This window comes from Trachemys scripta, chromosome 1, assembly GCF_013100865.1.
Source record: "Trachemys scripta elegans isolate TJP31775 chromosome 1, CAS_Tse_1.0, whole genome shotgun sequence".
NCBI lineage: Eukaryota > Metazoa > Chordata > Testudines > Emydidae > Trachemys > Trachemys scripta.
In genome coordinates, this window is record NC_048298.1 from 17,661,240 (window position 1) to 17,680,738 (window position 19,499).

The following is a 19,499-nucleotide window of genomic DNA, read 5'->3' on the forward strand; positions in this document are numbered from 1 at the left end:
TGTTAGCGTAAGAAGAGTAATCTTAGGAAAAATAAGTGCTTTAAAAATTAACACTAGACTCCATGAAATATTCAAATTCTTCACACACAAAAACAAAACACCATTATAAAGATTTGTACTTACCAGAATATCTTTTCCAGCCCACTTACACTCATCCCTTCGGGTATGAGACACAGGCCAAAAAATCTAAAGAAATAAAATAAAAATCACTTTATGCCATTTCGTGCTTCAATAATCACAAATCGTATACCAAGTGCTATATATAGTCTCTTCACCCAGTTCCTTTGCTTTTCTCTTTATTCCTTTCACTGACAAAACCCAAACATAAGCAGAATAAAGTGTATATAATGGGAATCATGGTAAAGAAGATTATAAATACAGGTGTATAATGTGGATCTCTGCTATGGACTTTGAAAAATATGGAAGCAAAGGGCTTGATTTTCCATTCAGTTATACTGGTAAATCAATATTGATTTTAATGTATTTACAACACTGGTTTAAAAATGGAATGGAGACCCAGGCCCAAAGCTTGCATCTTCTTGACATCACTGAATATGATAGATATCTATTACTATGTGCCATTTAATTGGGTTTGGGAATATTGTAACATAAATGGGAGTCTTGACTGTTCAGTTTATATAGTAATTCACTTGTTTTTCCTGCTCTTCAATTAAATGAATAAAAATGGCGATGTTAGTTTGATACTATCATTCCATCAAACACTAATGCTGATGCTGATTTGGATAAGTGTCTTTGCAAATATCTATAATCTTCCAGTAATACTCCCTAAGCCTGCTGTAGTATTACTTCTGGTAGAAGAAGTATCTCACTTCCTACAAAGAAAACCCAGAGACCATTTCAGTCAATTATTCATGTCTGTTGAAAATCTTTTAGGAATTACATATAGAATAAAACATGATCTTCACATAATGCCAGGTTACGATTCAGTTGGTAACTTCAGATAATGCAATATGAATGGCCACAAGACTGGATTATAACTTTGGTATTCAATACATTATTTATAAAGTAAAGGGAAAGTATTAGGAAAATAGGATGATTGCAGGTGACAAAAGAGAATTGAGGACATATTGTTAGTGATGTTTTGAGGTCTAGGGTGGACCTCAACCAACACCCAAAAATTCAGATTTTTCTTTAACAAATATAATATAATATGATCCAAACAGAATTTGAACCTCTTGAGTCTATAAAATTGGGCTGAAAATTTCATGAGAACATGGTCTCTCAAAGGATTCTTTCTGCTTCTATTCCTGGCTTAAGAAGTTCAGAGAAAAGTGAAAATGAAAATTTACTAAATTGAAAAAAAATTAACCAAATTTTGTAGAGCCCCCAAAAGGTTCAGTTCAGGATCAATTCAAGTTTTGGAGAAAGGTTCCTATATTATCTTAACCAGTTTTTCGTATCTCTAATATGGGCAGGTCAAATTCTCCTCTGACAATGCTGCAATTCTGTTGACTCGATGTGAAAGTCAGTGAATTTGCACTATTGTAATGACAAGGTGAATTTGGCCTTATTTGTGCTATTTTGCTGAGGCCATAACTTACTTCCAGTGCTTAAATAGAAATCCTCACTGATTTCAGTGGAGATGCCTTCTCAAAAAATGATGGGACGATGTGATAATTGATAATAATAAGAGATGAACCTGAACCACAGGCTGAGATTCAAACACAGCTAAGACTTTAGAAAAATTTTGATTCGGATCTAAATTTCTTCAGTGACCATGGTCTTTATATTAAGCTGATCCAAAAATTCTCTAAATCTTTGGGAATGTTCAAATCCCACTTTGAATCTGCAGTTTTGAGACATCAATAACAATTATCTTTCTTTCATATAATAATGTCTGTTTATTATTTCACACATTGTTCTAGAAGTGTTTGAAGACTGAAGAACAGAAGATACAATTCCCTTAATGTCAGACAGCAGTTTTCTACTGTGGAAACACCATCCTTTCTTTTAATTATTCCAGATGTTTTGTGCATTAAACTATGAATACCTCAGAGGATACAAATAAATAGCCAGTTTCCTTTATAGCTGCTCTAAGGAGAATAGAAAAGAAAATACTCAGTTTCCCTTTTATCTTTTTCCTTAGAGAATACAAATGAATGGCCTGTCTTCCTTCAGAATACAGAACACAAGGTATTTATTGCTATCATCTTAGGAAGCTAATAGGCAAATGGGCAAAAGGTCAGGAATACCAAGAAAAAATCCACTGGTACTGAAGCAATATATCTTTCATAAAAGTTGAATCTAAAATGCCCCATCAAAATTGTGGGATTTTAAATGCTTGAACATAACAAATCAAACCTCCATCTCTGTGTTTACCTTCTCACTCTTTGGCAAAGCTCATTAGACTAAATGAAAAGATAAAACAACTTTTTAGACTCAAGCAGAAGCAGACCCAAAAGCACCGTTGAACCGTACATCAGCTTTTAATTTAAGTCTACAACTTTTACCAGAAGTAATGTCCTCCATCAAGGGCAAAGAGCTTTTACCAATCTGTCACTCTTTTATTAGAATCCAATCTATTATGGTTTATGAGTAGCAGAAACACAATTCTTTAAAGCACTCCATGCTAAGGAAAAGATATCAACACTCGCCCTCACAAACACCGAAGTGGCCCTACTCTCAAAAAAAGTGAATGGTGATGTGACCTTTTTGTGAGAGCTGTCGTGACAGTCATCTTCGTTTTATTGAGCAGTAAACATAAAAATATGGACTGTTTGGTGAATAGCTGGCTTGAGGTAAAGTGCATTCATTTACTGGTGCTACTGCTCCTGTGTTACTACTTTTCAATCAACTCTTCCTTATTAGGAGAGGTAAAAAAGGACTATGCTACTGTGGATGTAGTGGACATGGATCAGAAGAAAGACACATAGCAAAAGGGAGCTGTGTAGATATTAGCACCATAGCTTTACAAAACCTTAAAGCTTGATTGCTTAAATATAAACATGTAAAATCCCATAGTTTTAAGCTTCACCTTAGGATCTAGGGATTAACCTTTTATGATACTTTCAATATGTTATATACAATAATTATATAATACCGCTGTAAAAATATACTAGAGTTTTAACTATTCTGCCCAGACTCCTAACACAGGACAGGCACAAATAATTACAGAACATTAAAATGAGGTTTACCGTATGTTCTCTATAATTAGTAGCTAAAAATCAGACATTCTATATTCCTGATCTTGCTGACTTGCAGCTTGTCTACACAAAAAGTTTTTTCATGGCAAGCTGGGATGTGAATGTACCCTGCACTAGCATGCTGAGCATTACCTGTCCACCTGGAACCGGCTGACACACACTAACAGTTTGTTAGTGTCCCTGCTTTGAAATATGAGTAGACTAAGGCCTGGTCTACACTAGTCGGGGGGGATTGATCTAAGTTATGCAACTTCATCTACGTGAATAACGTAGCTGAAGTCGACGTACTTAGACCTACTCACCGCGGTGTCTTCACTGCGGTGAGTCAACTGCTACCGCTCCCCCATCAACTCTGCCTGCGCCTCTCGCAGCGGCGGAGTACAGGAGTCGACGGGAGAGCACATGGGGGGGTCGATCCGGCGGGTAGTGTAGACATACCCTAAAGCACACTAACTGTTAGTGTGTGTCAGCAGGGTCTACATGGACAACTAGCACAGCAAGCTAGCATGGAGTAGATTCATATCCCAGCTTGATGCTCATTAAATGTTCATGTAGGCAAGCACTTGCATTGTTTATATATATTTGTCCAAATTTAGAACTGGTGGAACCATTTAAACCAGATCCAAATTTGGCCTATCATTTCCCCCCCTTGTAGCTGCAACAATTTTCTTTTTTGGGGGGTGAGTGGGAAGTTAGCTATCATAAGTTGTCATGACAATTTAAATGTAGTTTATATCTATTGTCAAGTTATACATTATACGTCTGCATAACAAGATTTGTACCACAGGTTTTGTTAAAAAACAATTATAGTAGGATTGAAGATACCTTTTGATATTCCTTGATGTTAACCAGGTTGAAAGAAAATATGTGATCCTTTGCTCCAACATATAGTCTACTCCGTTCCTCATCCAAAAGGAAAGTGTGGTAATTGGAGCTATTGGCTAGTCCATTGAAAGTGATTACATTGTTGGTTTCCAACATCTCTGCAAGATAAAGTTAAGATTTTTTTTTGTTAATTTGATGAAGATCGCGGGCTAATGTCCTGATCCTGTAAAGACTTCACTTTGAGCATATGTGCAGCCCCATTGACTTTATGGGAACAGTTAGGTGCATAAAGGTAAGCATATTTGCAAGTTTGTGGAGGGTGAAAGCCTAAGCTCACTGTTACACAAGTGCTGAACTATGAATGAAATTCTGCACAAGGCCACAACACCACTTAAGAGCCACTGAAATCCTATTTTGAGAACTTATTTGGGGTATGGGGAATTTTACCCCAGGGAACTAACCAGGAGTGGGCCAAATTTTGTTCTTCTACAGTCAATGAGAGTTGCAGGCATATACCTGAGGATGAATATGGCCAACTGAGGTAAATTAAATGCAGAGGCTAACTCTTCCATCTTATTATAATGTTTGTGGGCACGTATAAGCCATTTCACACAGGCCATTAAAATATGGGGGAAAGGAGACAAACATGACAAGCTGTTGAGATAAAAGCCACATGTTAAACAAGGTCCTTACTTGTATTACTAATAACATCTGCGACTGCTGAAACAGGAAGAATTTGAAAAAAAAGCCAATTAACTTTTTGCCATTTACAAGCTAGCATGCTTATTGCATTATACTCAGCAATCAGAATAATAAAATTAGATGGGTCAGTTTCACTTATGTTTATAGCCACTTTCATTTTCCAGTTCTCACTCACTTCCGCACAGCTGTTGTGTTTAACCAAGAGTGAGCTCCTTCTTCAGTCCAGGTGTTCACAGAACCATCTCAGCTACTCCCAGATATAAACACAGACTTTCATGAAAGTTGTTGTAAAAATAATTTGCATTAAAACACTCAGACTGCATTTATATTAGGTTTTCTAAACATACCTTTCCTTCATCTCTCTCTCTTTCTATATATATTTTATTCTAAACCTTTTATTCAGTCCTTTCAAGACACGTCTACACTAGAAATTCATACTGAAAATATTTTTAGTATTATGGGCCAAATTCTGCTCAGGGCTGTACAGATGCTAGCAGGAGCCCAGAAACATGGAGGACATCTTCCATAACAGCTAGGCAGAATTCTGGTCTAGTGCTTTAGGCCCTGAATCTAGAACGCACTGAAGCACACACTTAAAGCATATGAGGAGTTCCACTGAATCCAGAGGAACTCCTCACATGCTGGATCATGGCCCAAGATGACAGTTGGGAAAGGGAGTGGAGGGTACGTTGACTTCCACACCCAAGGGTGTACTGCCTAGTGGGCATGCTCAGGTACCAGACAGCTAATCCGTTTCGTGTCTCCAGAACATGCTACCCAGGATGACTTTCAATGAGGCTGCGATATTCACACTCTGCCTCATAGTGCACCTGTCTGCCTTGATTCATCATACCCTGCCTGGACAGGATGGCACATGTAATGCATTGGCAGACTATGCTGTGCCATATGATTGAAGGCTAGATGTCACCTGTCCCTGTATCTATCAATGTGCTCACATAATCCAAGGCAAAACCATTTTATGAAAAATGTGTGTCATACTTCTCTTTCTTCCTGTAGTCTATGAAACAAACAAATACATTGATCTAAAACATGGACCACTTGAGGTGTATGTTTTTGGTTTGATATAACGCCAGTTTTTATAGCTTTTCAGGATTGGAGCAGCACCCATTTTTGTAGTAATCTGTAAGCAAAATGATTGTTGTTTACATAAAAGTAATAAACTTTATAATAAGCTGAACAAGGTACATTTGAAAATAAATTCCTGCCTAATTTCTGTGTAGTGAAAAGAAGTAATATATGTGCATATCTCAGGAGAACTAAAAACAAAATTAAGAAGGTGTAATACAATATGCATCGAGGCAAATCCTGAAGTCTTCCTTAGATTTTGCTCAATATTCACTGTTCTTATTCAGGCAAACTCTCATTGGTATAAAGTGGAGCTTGCATGAATAGGGACTGACCCAAAAATTAATAAGGAACTCAGGATGTGCACCATACTTTTTATTGTCCTCTAAGTTCCTTCTGGAGACAAGATGATACACAAAAGTATATTATATGATGTTACACTTTTAAAAATCATTCTACCTAAGACTTAACTTCTCAAATTTCTTGCATAACAAGAAGAAACCAAATCTTCCCATGTCGGACTAATGAAATAATTCTGGATTCTTGTCAAGTTTTAAAATTCAGTTGCATTGTCCTCCAGTTCATTTATCTGCATTTTGTTTGAAACGTTACTAATTCTCTTTTACATTGTAATGACTGATTCAGATGCTGAATCTCTTTACTGAATGGTGAGTGATACAAATGATTGATAGCTTAACTTGTCTTAGGACTCTCCTGGTTAGAAATGCATTGATGTTATTTTTATCTGATAATTCTCCACATAATATAGCTGTCAAAAGCCTTTATACTTTCTCTCTCTCTCGCTTTTTCTGTTTAAATTCCCAAGGGTGTGATTCTGCTCTTGGTTACTCTGGTGTAATCAGGAGCAACTCCATTGAATTCCATGGAGTTACACAAATGTGAACCCCATATAAATGAGATGAGAATCCGTCATCCACCATCTCTGCTTTGTAGAGAACCGAAATGACGGCATTACCACTTAGTTCTAATTATTTCACATCCACTGTTTCTGCTTTGTGCATTACTTTGTTTTCTAATTTAATGTCTACTGACGGTGTCAAGTTATAGCACGGTTATCTGATGTTCTCATTAAGGAGAAGAGGTACAGCATAGTCAAGAGCAATTACATCTTCTTTAACACTGCCCTGCAAATGTGAGTCTATTTTGAGCTGAAAGGGTATGCAGAGATAGTTCATTTTCCCTGCCCATTCAATTGTTGGCTTCTTTGCAGAACAGATAAAGGTGTTAAATGCGATACCACCTACAGTGAAATTCTGCCTCCAGTGAAGTCAATGGCAATCTTCCAACTGACTTCAATAGAGCTAGGATTTCACCCCTTGGGTCCAATCCAATGCCCATCAAAGTATCCCATTGACTTTAGTTGGCATTGGATCAGGTTTCTAGGGCTTGATTCTAATCATATTTATACCATTGTAAATCAGAACTCACAATATTGGAGCCATAATATTGCAAAACCTGATGTGAAATCAAAAACAGCCTTCTATTCACGAGGAACTGACAACCGAGGCTGAGGACATGAAACAAAGTTCAAGTGTCGATGATCTTCCCTCACTACTGATTTCTAGTGGGGTGGGGTTGAGACAGAGTGGCTACAGATTCTCCAAAGTTACACTGCTTGTTTTTCAGACATTGCATTTATTACTTTGGCAAAGAATATAACCGTGCACTGCCTCCTCTGATATTCTGTAAAGGGCTGCTGAAGAGCAGAGCAATGCACTTGTACAATCAATACAAATTAACTGTTCTACCTCCTCAGATTAATTAGTTTCCAAGTGCTTTTCATCCAACACTTTTTTTTTTAGTATTCAACCAGAAGCCACAGAAGAGATTATGACAGAAGTAGCAATGAAAGGACACATTCCTGGAAGAGCAATGATGCCGATTAATTCTTTTCACTGTCAGATTGTCATGCGGGCTAGGTACTGTGTTGATCGGCTTTAAAATAAACCCACATTTACAACAAAGGTTGAATTAAAATGACAGGGGCAACCTAATGAATGCCTTCACAAACTCAATGTAATTAATATGGATGTCTACAATGCAAGACCCTCATTCATTATTTTTTCATATTGAAGGGTGGAAGCCTGCTTTGCACATGACCTATGAAGATGCACAATAGTTACCTGTTCTTGTAAATCATTGGTTGACTTCCTCTTTGCTTTCTCCAATTATTTTATTGAAAATATGGTAACAGTACTCCACCAGTTGCTGTAGCTTGACAGATTCCCTTTCTTGAGTAATGGCTTGGAGACCATTTTCTTATTTCCATTTTATATGTCTTCAGCTTGTACTCATTCCTGTCATTTTGATCATTTCTCTGTAAAGCTATAATCACTGTGCTGTGACCTTAATATCATCTATAAAACGTAGATTTATAGTGGATGGAAATACTTCAAATGTAATAAAGACTATCACTTTTGGTGCCGCTATTCCCAACTGACCTTCAACAGGATTGATGCAGATGACCAAAGCTAATACTTGGAAATGCACCATATGTTATAAAGGTTTCTAATGATGATAAGTTTTCACTTTTTCCTCTCACTGAAGCTACACGGAGTTTGAATTGTTTAAGAGATAGCAGGCCAAATTCTGCTCTCAACTCCACCACCGTAATCCCCTTTAAGGCTGTGGTCCATGGTATGGTCTCTACTCTTATTTTATTCCCTCTTTCTAACATTTCCTATCCCTAAATATTTGCATTTGCTTTACTCTTTCTGCTTTAGATGTCATAAAACAGTTTTAATGGATTGATGTTTTTGTTGATCCAATCCAGGGATGAAAATAGGACGGGACGGGACGGTACAGTCCCGGCCTGTACACAGCTGATGTTAAAGTGCTGCCGCGGCACCGCTTTAATGTCATTGCCCCTTTTGCCCCCCCCTGAGCCGCCGACAGGGGAGGGGGCAAAAGGGGCAGCTCCCCCAGGACCGGTGATTTAAAAGGACCCGGGGCTCCTGGCCACTGCTACTGCAGCAGCAGCCGGAGTCCCAGATCCTTTTAAATCACTGCCGGAGCCCCGGGCAGCGCAGGCCAGGCAGCACTGATGGGCTGGCTGGAGGAGGCTGATTCCCATCCCCACCCTTTCTGCCTGAGGCCCCGCCCCTTCCAGAAGCGCTCCTAACCCCAACTTCTGTTCAGGGGACAGAGGAAGTGTTACAGGGCTCTCCCCCACTTCGCTGCCCATATGCAGAGGACAGTGCAGGCAGTATGGAGCCACTACACCCTGCCAAACAAGTGGGTAAGAAGAGGGCAGAGACTCTCAGACAGTGAGCAGAGCCCCTCATAATACACCAAACAGCAGAGTTTAGCTGGTAAAAGAGGTAAACTCCATCCAATACAAGGCTCCAGTGACTTAATTCTCCCATCTGAAACAAGTGAGAAACCAGACAAGGAATTGTGACTCAAGGTCCCTACACCAAGCTGCTTCATCTACATGTCTAGAAGTTGCCTCTCAGCCTTGACCCAAACGTGGTCAGTGTCCTTTATTTTGTTCTGAGAAGCGGATCAACAATTTCAATTGTAATTAATTGTACGGGATTGCCTCGATGAATACTGTCCCATGGTGTGATTCTGCCACCCTTATTCCCGGTGAGTAGCCCCTTCTAACTTAAGTACTTGTGTGACATCTCAATGTGAACAAAGGTAGCAGAATCTGGCCTTCAGTGAAGAGAATGTATTATAAGGCAGTGCAATAATCCCCTATAAGAAATGCCCCATCAGAAAACAAATTAATTATCAGAACAGCTAAGGGAAATCTTTTGTTGTGATATCATTCAAACCATCACTATCCATCACACCTTCTCCAGAGCAGGACTCTGTGTTAAGGTTTTCTTCAAATGAATTAATTTTGCATCAGTAATCCCAATGTCCATTAAAAAAAAATCTCAGAATTTTCTGATTAGATTTTGGACATTAATGTTTTGTAAATAATGAAGGTATTAGTGAGGCTTGTGGCAGCATTTGTCTTATGGCACATATATTGGACTTTAACAATTACCCTTCACTTTCAAGATAAACTCAGCAGAAAAAAGGAAAGAAAAATGGGAACTTCTATGGTTAAATGGTTACACAATGATGACTCTAACTGGGAATATCACCAAGTGATCATTTTTTATTCCAGATGTAACACAAGCCAAATTTATACAAGAATATGATCTTTAACAGTGCTCTGAAGGCCATATCCATTTTTGTTGTTCTAAAACTGGAAAACTTTTGCAATCAGTAACTTTGCTTTCTCCCACATTATGAGTTAGATAAGTCTGAAACTGCACTTTATGCATTGTTGATGGCAAATCTCTGTTATTGTAATTTGAATGTAACAAATCATTGGGGAAATTACCTTATCAGTAATCTAAATACAATTGGACCAGCATCTCTTTCACAGCTGTTCAATCAATCCTAGCTTTCATCCTTTTCTATTACCTTATCATAACAGTCGCCAATCACAGAATTCCATTGACCTCCACTGGAAAAAAATCCCAAACAACATTTGCTAAGCTTTGCACTGATATAAACCATTTGGTTTTGAGAGATGAAAAGTAAAGGAATAACATTTTAATTAAAATTTTATCAATTAAAAATCTGGATGTCCAAAGGCACAATATATGACCTTTCTTGGATTTGTGTTTTAAGGCAAATATTCTAAATGAAACACCCATCAGATTCTAGCAAAAAAGATTTCAGTGCCGCAAGTATACCTTGACTAAAAACAGACATTCTGTCATTAGGAATGCTGGTCCAAGTTTTGGTTTCAGTTACATTGGTATGAGCATGGAGTAACTCAATATACTGTAGACTTCAATATACCGTAGAATTTATATGTATGTTTTTTATACTGTGAAACTGAGTGCAGAGTTTGGCCAACTAGTATCCAGTTGTATAGCCGTTCTTGAAGTGTTCTCTGTCTTAATAATTGAAAGAGTCACATGATACTTTAAAGACATAAAACATTTAAATTTTTAAAACCAACCTGTTTTCTTTTATGATGTGTCTATTTGGGTCTCTGAAGTGAATCCAGATTATCCCTATTGGGCAATCATTACCTTATAACAACATGAACATTATTAACCTTTGAACTAAACATGATGCATTTTAAGATATATTTCATGTCTATGTAACTATTACCCGTTAGACTTGGCAAGTCCATTATATATTGATTTCATATATCTTTGAAACTCTAAGTCCTGTTACAAAAACGGAGACAATGGAAATTCTTTAAACTACGTATTTTTGATGACTAAAAAGCATTTAGGAAAATTAGAATATATGCACTTCACTACCAGCCCTCAAACTGTATATGCAAAGTGGAGATGAAGGATTCTTCAGAGTCCCCAAAGGAGTAATAGTCAGACTACATACGATTTCTTCTTTGTAGGAATTCTTTACAACAGACATTTGGAGCCAGATTCTTTCCCCCTATCCAGCCCCTCTCTCTTTGTGTTGCACCAGTGGCACAATGAGGCCAGGATCTGGCCATACCTAGCCAGTTGAGAATTCCCTCATCATGGGGGAGTTTCCACCTGGCATAAAGCCAGCATAGCTGGCTCCTAGGCCATCTGTCTTTCTTGTTCCTGGTATAGCAGGCATGGAGGGTATCAGAGGGGCAGGAAAGCATATGGAAGGTGTGTGACAATAGTGCACTAAACTCTGTCAATCCCCAGCTTTTAAGGGCCGTTGCTATAGCCCCTCAGTGTGCTCTAAACCACACCATGGCCTGAGATGACACAGAGATGGCCAGAGACTCCGTGAGCCATAACCAGCTGTCTGACACAGCCTCCACTTCAACGTGCTAAATGCTTGTTAGTACAGCAGAGAAATTGGGCCTTTTTCCACTGGGCCTTATTAAAGACTAGGAAGTTGCAGAAATGCCAGTAGAACCGAAGATAAATGTTTTGTCTCTTCCTATATACATCAACTTAAAACTTAGTTCTAGTCTTACTATTTCCAGATTCTGGCAATAAAAAATTGTTTCTTCCATAAACCTATCAGGAATTAGTTAAGAAGTTAATAGCTATTAAAAAGAACCCTCCCCACCCCTCCCACCACAAAAAATTAACCCCTTGCCTTATTCTGGACACCTCCATCAAAAAATGCAATTAAACCCACTCAGCAGGGAAGGCAGTTTATCAAGCCCCGAAAGGGAACTTTATTAATGCTCAAGCCCCATAAGTGATATTGCTATGAAAGTCCGTCTTCGACAAGGGAAAAAGGTACAAGTTATCAAGAAATGAAAGTGTAGACAGTGTCCACTGGGGAGATCACATTATCTATAAACAGTGCCATGTCAATCTCATGCAATGTCATGCCACCAAGGCATATACAGGCTTTCAACATCTAACATTAGCGTTCACAAATTGATTTAATTAACATAGCCAGGGAGTTTCCATAGTCATGTTTAGAACTTGTATGCAGTGAACGTATTTACACAAACTAGACAGAAAGCTTAATGTTGTATTGCTAGCATTAGATTGTGCTTTTGTGTGGCTCAGACACACAGGGGAGTGACAGGGAATAAGGCCAACCCTAGAGTTAGTGAGGTGCAAAGGGGAAACTAAGATGAAAGATTGCAGTAATTTACTTCCCCCTGGAGTCCTATTTTCAAATGCGACTTTGGAATTTAGGAACCTAAGTACCACTGTCTTTCAGTGAGCCCTTTGTTCCTAAGTGCCTAAATCTATTCTGAAAATGGGATTTAGGTTCCTAAATTCCAAAGTCACATTTGAATGTAGGACTTACGGCTTCTCTGTACTAGGACACTCAGGAAAATTATTCCAAATTAACTAAAGGTGTGAATTTTAAGTGGATTAGTTAAAATGCATTAAACCTCTGTGTAGACACACTCATTCAGAATTACAGTGGCCTTAATTCAGTTTATCTTAAAAGGCAAACATTAATCCCCAAATGCAACAAGTCCCTCTTTTTGTTATAATGTTAAATGGAGTTTAGGTACTGAGCTGGCATTATAAACATGCAACGAAAATATTTAATATCTAATGCAGGGTGGGCTATTAATACACAGAATTGGGACAAAGATTTGGAATCATTACTAGAAACTCAATCATATCCTCAGAGCTGAAAAATAAAACCACTTTAGATTTTTTTACATAAGGAATAGATTTTTAAGGGAAAATATACTTGTCTGATTACTGTTGACTTATTTCAAGGAAGACAATATCTTCATGATGGACAGCTGTGCATGAAAACTTGTGTCTATCTGTCCAACACCCTTAAGAGCTCTGTGATTCACAAAATGAAAGTAGCCACCAGTTATTCTGCTTGTAGGCAAATCTTTATATTGTATAAAGGAGCTAGTTAGATGGACTCTGTCCAGGTTTCCTTATGAGGGTGCAAACCATTAACCTGATACTTCCAATTCAAGACCTAGCAATCAACAGTCTTTCCCCTAAATCAGGTTTTTATTCAATTGGATTCACCCTACTCTCTGATCACCTACCCAGCACTTTGAGAAAGTGTCCTTTCAAATTAGAATAAAGGATAATTAAAGCTTAGCTGAGATTTACATCTTCTCCAGTCTCGTGATAGCCCCCCTTTCCTCTAATCCACAGGGGAGGATTTGAATTAATTTCAACGAGAGACTGAAAGCAGTGGTTGGAGTAAAAAGAAAAAGTCTGGGCAGGTGACATGAAAACTTTCCCACACAGCTCTGCTAACGCACTTTGATCACAATATATAAAAAGGGTTACTTTTTCAATTGCAGACCTCCCCTGCATAGACTATAGTGCCAAATTACACATGTGATGGGACCCAACAGAAGTCAATGGAGTTACATCAATCAGATTGAAATCAAGCTCTGTGGTTCTGGGATGTGAGATTCTTCTCATTTACTCAGTATTTCTCAAAGATAATCTGTCTCTTAACTTGTTACTGTTATTTATCAAAGGTTTCCAGTTGTACCCACAATGTAGTAGGTGCTGTACAAACATTTAGGAAGGCATGGTTCCTGTCCCAAGAGATTATAGTCATCAGTGTACAACTCACACAACCCACAATACTGTTTTCAGTTCAGAGTGAGTTTTTTATGGTGTGCAACGCCCTATATCAAAACCTTCAATGCACTTCAAGCCATACTAACCAAACCTGCTTTTTTCTCGTCCTACCCTTCTTTTTCTTCCCTATACTCGTGTAATTGTAATTCACTCTAGTAGAAAAGGTCCCTAATCAACAGTTAAAGTCAAACATGGAAAGTAAGCACTAACCATGTTATTGCTGTTATTTTCTGTATTTTCATTGCTCTATCATCCCAGAATGTGGATGGGATGAGAGCTGTTCCATCTATGTCCTACAAAAAATGTCAATGAATTTGGGAAATTATGGCACCTAAATGCCATGCCCCAGATCCTCAAGTACACCTCAGCTCTATTCAACACACCTTAAGAAAATGGTGAAGAGGGGGCAAAAGTGACGTTAGAATGGTTTGGCCCCAAGCACATGTTAGAGCAGCCTCAGAGCTGATCTAAATTGTGCTGTCTTGTAATGGCCCCTATGGGCTGTTAAACCACTTGGCACAGCCAGAGTGCAGTGCACTCCAGCCATGCTGTCTCCCTCCCTCTGTGCCAAGGGGGGATAAAATAGAGGTGGCATAGAACAGATTATGTTGGCTCTGTACAAATTGGGAACTCCCTTTTGCAAGGGGAATGCCCACCTGGTTTGTTAAGGCAGATTTGCAGCAGATATTAAGGATCTGGCATTGAATCCATGTTGGATGGCACCAGCTCCTCTTCTTCATTTCAGCCTCTTCACTGTACAACCTGACCTTATTTTTCCCATGTCTGAAACATGCTTATCCATGACAACCAAGACAGTGAAAACACTGCTTTGAAAGTAGTTGCCTGAACTGAGGAATATTTTGTTAATTAAAATTAATGGAGAAAGAGCCCATACAGCTAATTACAAAGCTTCAAATTAAAGTATTTCTGGCTATTTTTGTGCAATAATGTAATTTGTGTATTGTATCCAGACAAGCCTGCTTTAGAATCAGCAATGAGGTTCAACAGATATTTATATGAGGCAGCAGAAGAAATGAACGGTTTATATTCTTGGAGGCCCCTGTGGTATATCAGGAAATAATTTATTCTATGAAAGCTACCCCTTGCCCATTTAGACAGAGATCAAATGAATATCTTCCACCTGTGTACTCTATCACAACAGAAGTCTTTAAAAAATGCTCTCCCCTGACCCTCAGGTGGGAGGACCATGGAATCAATATAGGCCTGATTCAAAGCCCATGGAAATTGATGGAGAGACTCCGAGGCCCAGATCCTCAAAGGTATTTAAGCAAGTTCTGTTCCCTGCCCTGCCTGAGTTTCTCTATTAGGTATATGCTACCTAGAGGCCTACAGAACCAGGTTCTTCCACCTCCCAGATATGTGCCCTAATCACTAGGCTATTGACCATCCTGGGGTCTCTCCCTCTCTCTTTATTCCATCCTGGAACTAAGAAAACTTTCCAATTCAATATTTGTCAAAAACAATACATTTGAATGAAAAGTTTCAGTTTTGATGAATCGTCCATTTCCAAGAAAAAAAGCATTTTGTAAAATAATTCCTGACCAACTCTAAATGCAGGGGACACCTCCTTTTACTCTTCCAGACCCAACGATCCTATTGATTCACAATGGTGCCAAATTTCTCTTCAAAAGCATATTTTTTGCATGAAATATCTGTGTGTTAGTCAACTGCACCTCAAGTTTCAAAATGCCCACACTGACCTAATGTACCTTGCTTCATCATTGACAGATGAGAAACATCTGGAAAGCTGTAGACAGCATCTGCTGAAAGGTAAGGGAGAACTCATGTTTTTCTTGATGGTCACACATGGACTAACACATCATGATTAAATGGTACTCTTGAGGACTTGCAAAAAAAAAAGTTGCATATGACCTAAAATTGAACAGGACACAGATTCAGTGTTTTCCAAATAAGGGAACTCTGGTTGGTACTGAACACCTCCAACTACATGCAAAAGGCCAGATCTTCAGCTGATATAAATTGGTAGCTCCACTGACTTTAATGGAGCTGTTTTGATTTACCCCAGATGAGGGTCTGGCCCAAAGTTGAGTGAGCTCAGCATCTCCGAGAAGCCACTTACCACTTAATAGGACTGGGGCCTTTGAGTCAACTACATTACAAGACAATGTCAAGCAATAATGAAGCCTCTTTGCTTTAGCCTGCTTTGTAATATAATACTTAATGACTAAACAATATATGTGGCAAAGAAGTTATAAAACTGATAAGAACAGATAGTAGATAATGTTTTCACCTCTCTTAGCCAGAAGGCTGAGAAGCGATACTGCTGTGGTATCCTGTGGCCAAATGCACCAGGCTTCTAAATAGCTGGGGAAATGACTCTTTGACTTTTTGTAGACATCAATTTATGTCTATTTTTTTAAGGACACAAGTTGGTTGTTTCCAAAACATCTGCAAATAGTTCAGCTAAAAAAATGTATAAGGATGCTAATGGAGAGACTTCCAGAAAATAAATGGGAGTTAGCCACCTAACTATCCTCTATGCTTTTGAAAATCTCCCTCTTAATGCATTATTTACCCATGCATCCAACAACGGCAAGCCCCTCAAGTTTGGATATTGTCACCTGCATATTCTTAATGCCAATGAGCACTAAGACTCCTGCACTGTCAACGAGTGTCTATATACACTGTTCTATTTTTTTTTTAAATATGCTAATCTATCTTTCAGTCTATCATAGCCATAGCTTGCATACCTATCACAGTGGCAGCCAGCCAAAAACCCACAGTGGAGCTAGACTTTAAATTTTTTGATTTAGAATTAAAGCATGACCCAAACCCCTATGGAAAAAAGAACAACAAAAAATGCTCCTTTTAGATACATCATTCTTGAACCTTAAAATGATCATTACAATCATAATGGTCCCTTCTGACTTTAAAGTCTATGGCTCTATGACTCTATTACAAATTTGCTGCTAACTGTTGTTTCTGCAGATGTATATTCAAGAATACAGTCCTGAGATACAGATGCTGACAAGTTGAAAAAGAAATCTGGTAGGAAGAGCCACAGTTGAGGAAGTCTACATCTGCTTTACTACTCACTCCCATGGGCCTCAGTGGCCTGATACAAAGCCTACTGAAAGCAATGGGATTCTACAGATTTCATTGAACAAAGGATCAGGCCCCTGGAGAGCACAGCCCCTGGAGGGGATGTGTATTCTGGGACTCTCACAACTGTGGCTGCCCTTATAACTCTATAAATATGGTTCAAAGGATTAAATTTATATAGGTAAACATTGGCTTCACCATACACACACAAACCAATGATAGAATATGTCCATTAATAATAATCAAAATGCACAGATAGGCAAAGTATATTTGGATATGTGATGCTGACAATTTGTGTTTTCATGGTTATAAAGCTTTAACTTTTTTAAAATCTCAAAGTCTCCTGTCATTAAATTATTATTATCTGTCCTCCCAGTTGTCTGACTCCCCAAAATTTCCTATGACTATGGAAATTTACATATTTTTGTAAAAAAAATGCTTAAACCTCACAATTTTTCATAACTATGAACATGTGCATTGATAAAATATAAAAATGCTTATAGATAAACATTGATGTTATCTGTCAAAATTATTTAAAAAATGAATTCTGCCAAGCCTATTTAGAAATGTGCAGCGTTCAAGCTAAAATATTATGTTCTGGCAGGTATCACGAGGTACCACTCTTACACACTGCCTTTTTCTTAGCCTCTGAGTAAATGTTCAGTCTTCAGGCAAATATGCTGTGTTTTTAGTTTTGATATACAATGTTCTGTGTAGAGGTAGCCGTGGGAGCATCAGGAGAGTACGTTCTCTTGCCTTGGTGTAAATTCCTGAAGCTGGGTTGCTCTTGGGAACAGGGCATTGGTGCTGGCCAGATTCCTGGGATGTGGGGAGATGTGGGGATTGCCCTGGATGGTGCTTGACAATCTCTATTCCAGTATTGGTGCAAATGTATAAATAAAACAAATTACACTTATAATATAACCAGACTCTGTTTGGCTGATTTCTTCTCCACTGTGAAGCTGGCCTGCAAGGCCCAGACATCAGCTACCACTTGGCAGAGGGTGTCAGAATAGGACATTGTTGTTGGAAGAGGAGGCAAGAATTACTTTATCTGATGAGTTTGAAAAGGTGCAAATCCAGAGAGTTCCAGGCGAAAATCCACCTCACCTCCTCCCATCCCTTTCTCCATCCCCAGAGAGTCTTTTCATAACCTTGGCTGAGCCCTCACAGAGAGGCATTATGCAAAGACACTTCTTCAGTAACAAGGATTAAAACCTCTATTCTTCCCTTATAGAAAATGTTAACAAAAGAGACAATAATGAGAGATAGAGCATGTGAGAGAGACTCATGTGCTGTTCTTTGTATTCCATCCCCTTTTGCTTGTTGTCTACTTAAACCATAAGCTCATTGGAGCATGTTCCTTGTCTTCATATTTACCTATTACACTCACAAAAATGATGCTAAGAACACTATTAAGGTTGCAAAGTCAAGTATTCAAAAGTTAGGAAAAGTTAGCAAAGTCAAGTATTCAAAAGTTAGGAAATGGGAGTGCAGGTGTCTGGGCTCTGGGGGCCCCACACAGCCCCCTCCAGCATTCCCAATTGGAACTCAGTTGTTGTAGGGGTTTCTTTAACTCTCTACACCTGGGGGAATCATGTTTGCTGTTATCTGTGTTGTTGACATACTTGTTGACAGGTATTTTGAAATAAATTAGCAAAATAATTGAAACTGGAGTGATTATATTGTGTTATTTTGGCAAATAAAATATGCAGGGTTTTAAAATATTGTGTGCAGAATTTTAAATTTTTTGGTGCAGAATTCCCCCAGGATAATGTTCAAAATGCTATTCCCATTGGCTTCACTGCAGATGAGAGCTCAGCACATCTGCAAAGCTGACCCCAAGGTATCAAGCTGAGCATGCAGAAACCGAGGAACAGAAAATTAGTGACTACCAGTGAAAAATCTGGTTTAAATGCCTTGCCTGACATCACAGAGAAACTCTGTGGAATAGAAAGGGACAGAATCAAGTTTTCCAGCATAGCATTCAACACTTAACCACAAGACCATCCTTTCTCTTCCTGCAATCCCCTTCCTCGTTCACTGCACATTTTCCAACTTCTGAATCAAATGAGGCAGGGGTCCAACAGTCTCCTTTGTTACACAACCTTGATTCAGGACCCTAAAAGTTCAAGAATTTTTTTAAATGGGCAGAACAATATATCTTTCCCTAGCCCCATCCTTGGAAACTGCCAAACTGTTTGGCTGAAATTTTCCAAAAATCAGCCTGAGATAGAACACCTGGCACGTAAAATTTCAGCCCAAAGAATTAATTTGACTAAGTTACAAGCAACCAAAACCAGGGTCTTATAATGGAAAGTGTTGGACAACTTTAATAATAGGCAGTACTACCAGTCTCACCTATAATAAAACTCTCAGTACACATTTAGAACCAGGTAAATAATATCATAGTTCAGATTAAAAAATAATAATAAAATCACACATACCCATTGACATTTGTGAGGGCTATTCTTTTTTGCATGATTTAGGTTGAAAATTCAGGAAAACACTTAAATATGTGCTTAACTCCCACCCAAATCAGTGGGATTTGGGCATTTCTAATGCTTTAAATATGCTTAAGTGCTTTCATGAATCGGGGTCTTAAGCTATT

The 19,499-nt window shown here is 38.5% G+C and overlaps 1 protein-coding gene across 1 annotated transcript in view; it reads right to left on the reverse strand.

The window, feature by feature from the left end:
• Positions 1-19,499, reverse strand: part of SEMA3A (semaphorin 3A) — a 196,461-nt gene that overhangs the window by 136,186 nt on the left and 40,776 nt on the right. The window contains exons 2-3 of the mRNA XM_034765525.1: positions 3,990-4,147; positions 124-186 (exon numbers count right to left, since the gene is read on the reverse strand). Of these exons, the coding sequence (XP_034621416.1) occupies positions 124-186; positions 3,990-4,147 (221 nt within the window). The remainder of the gene's footprint in view (positions 1-123; positions 187-3,989; positions 4,148-19,499) is intronic.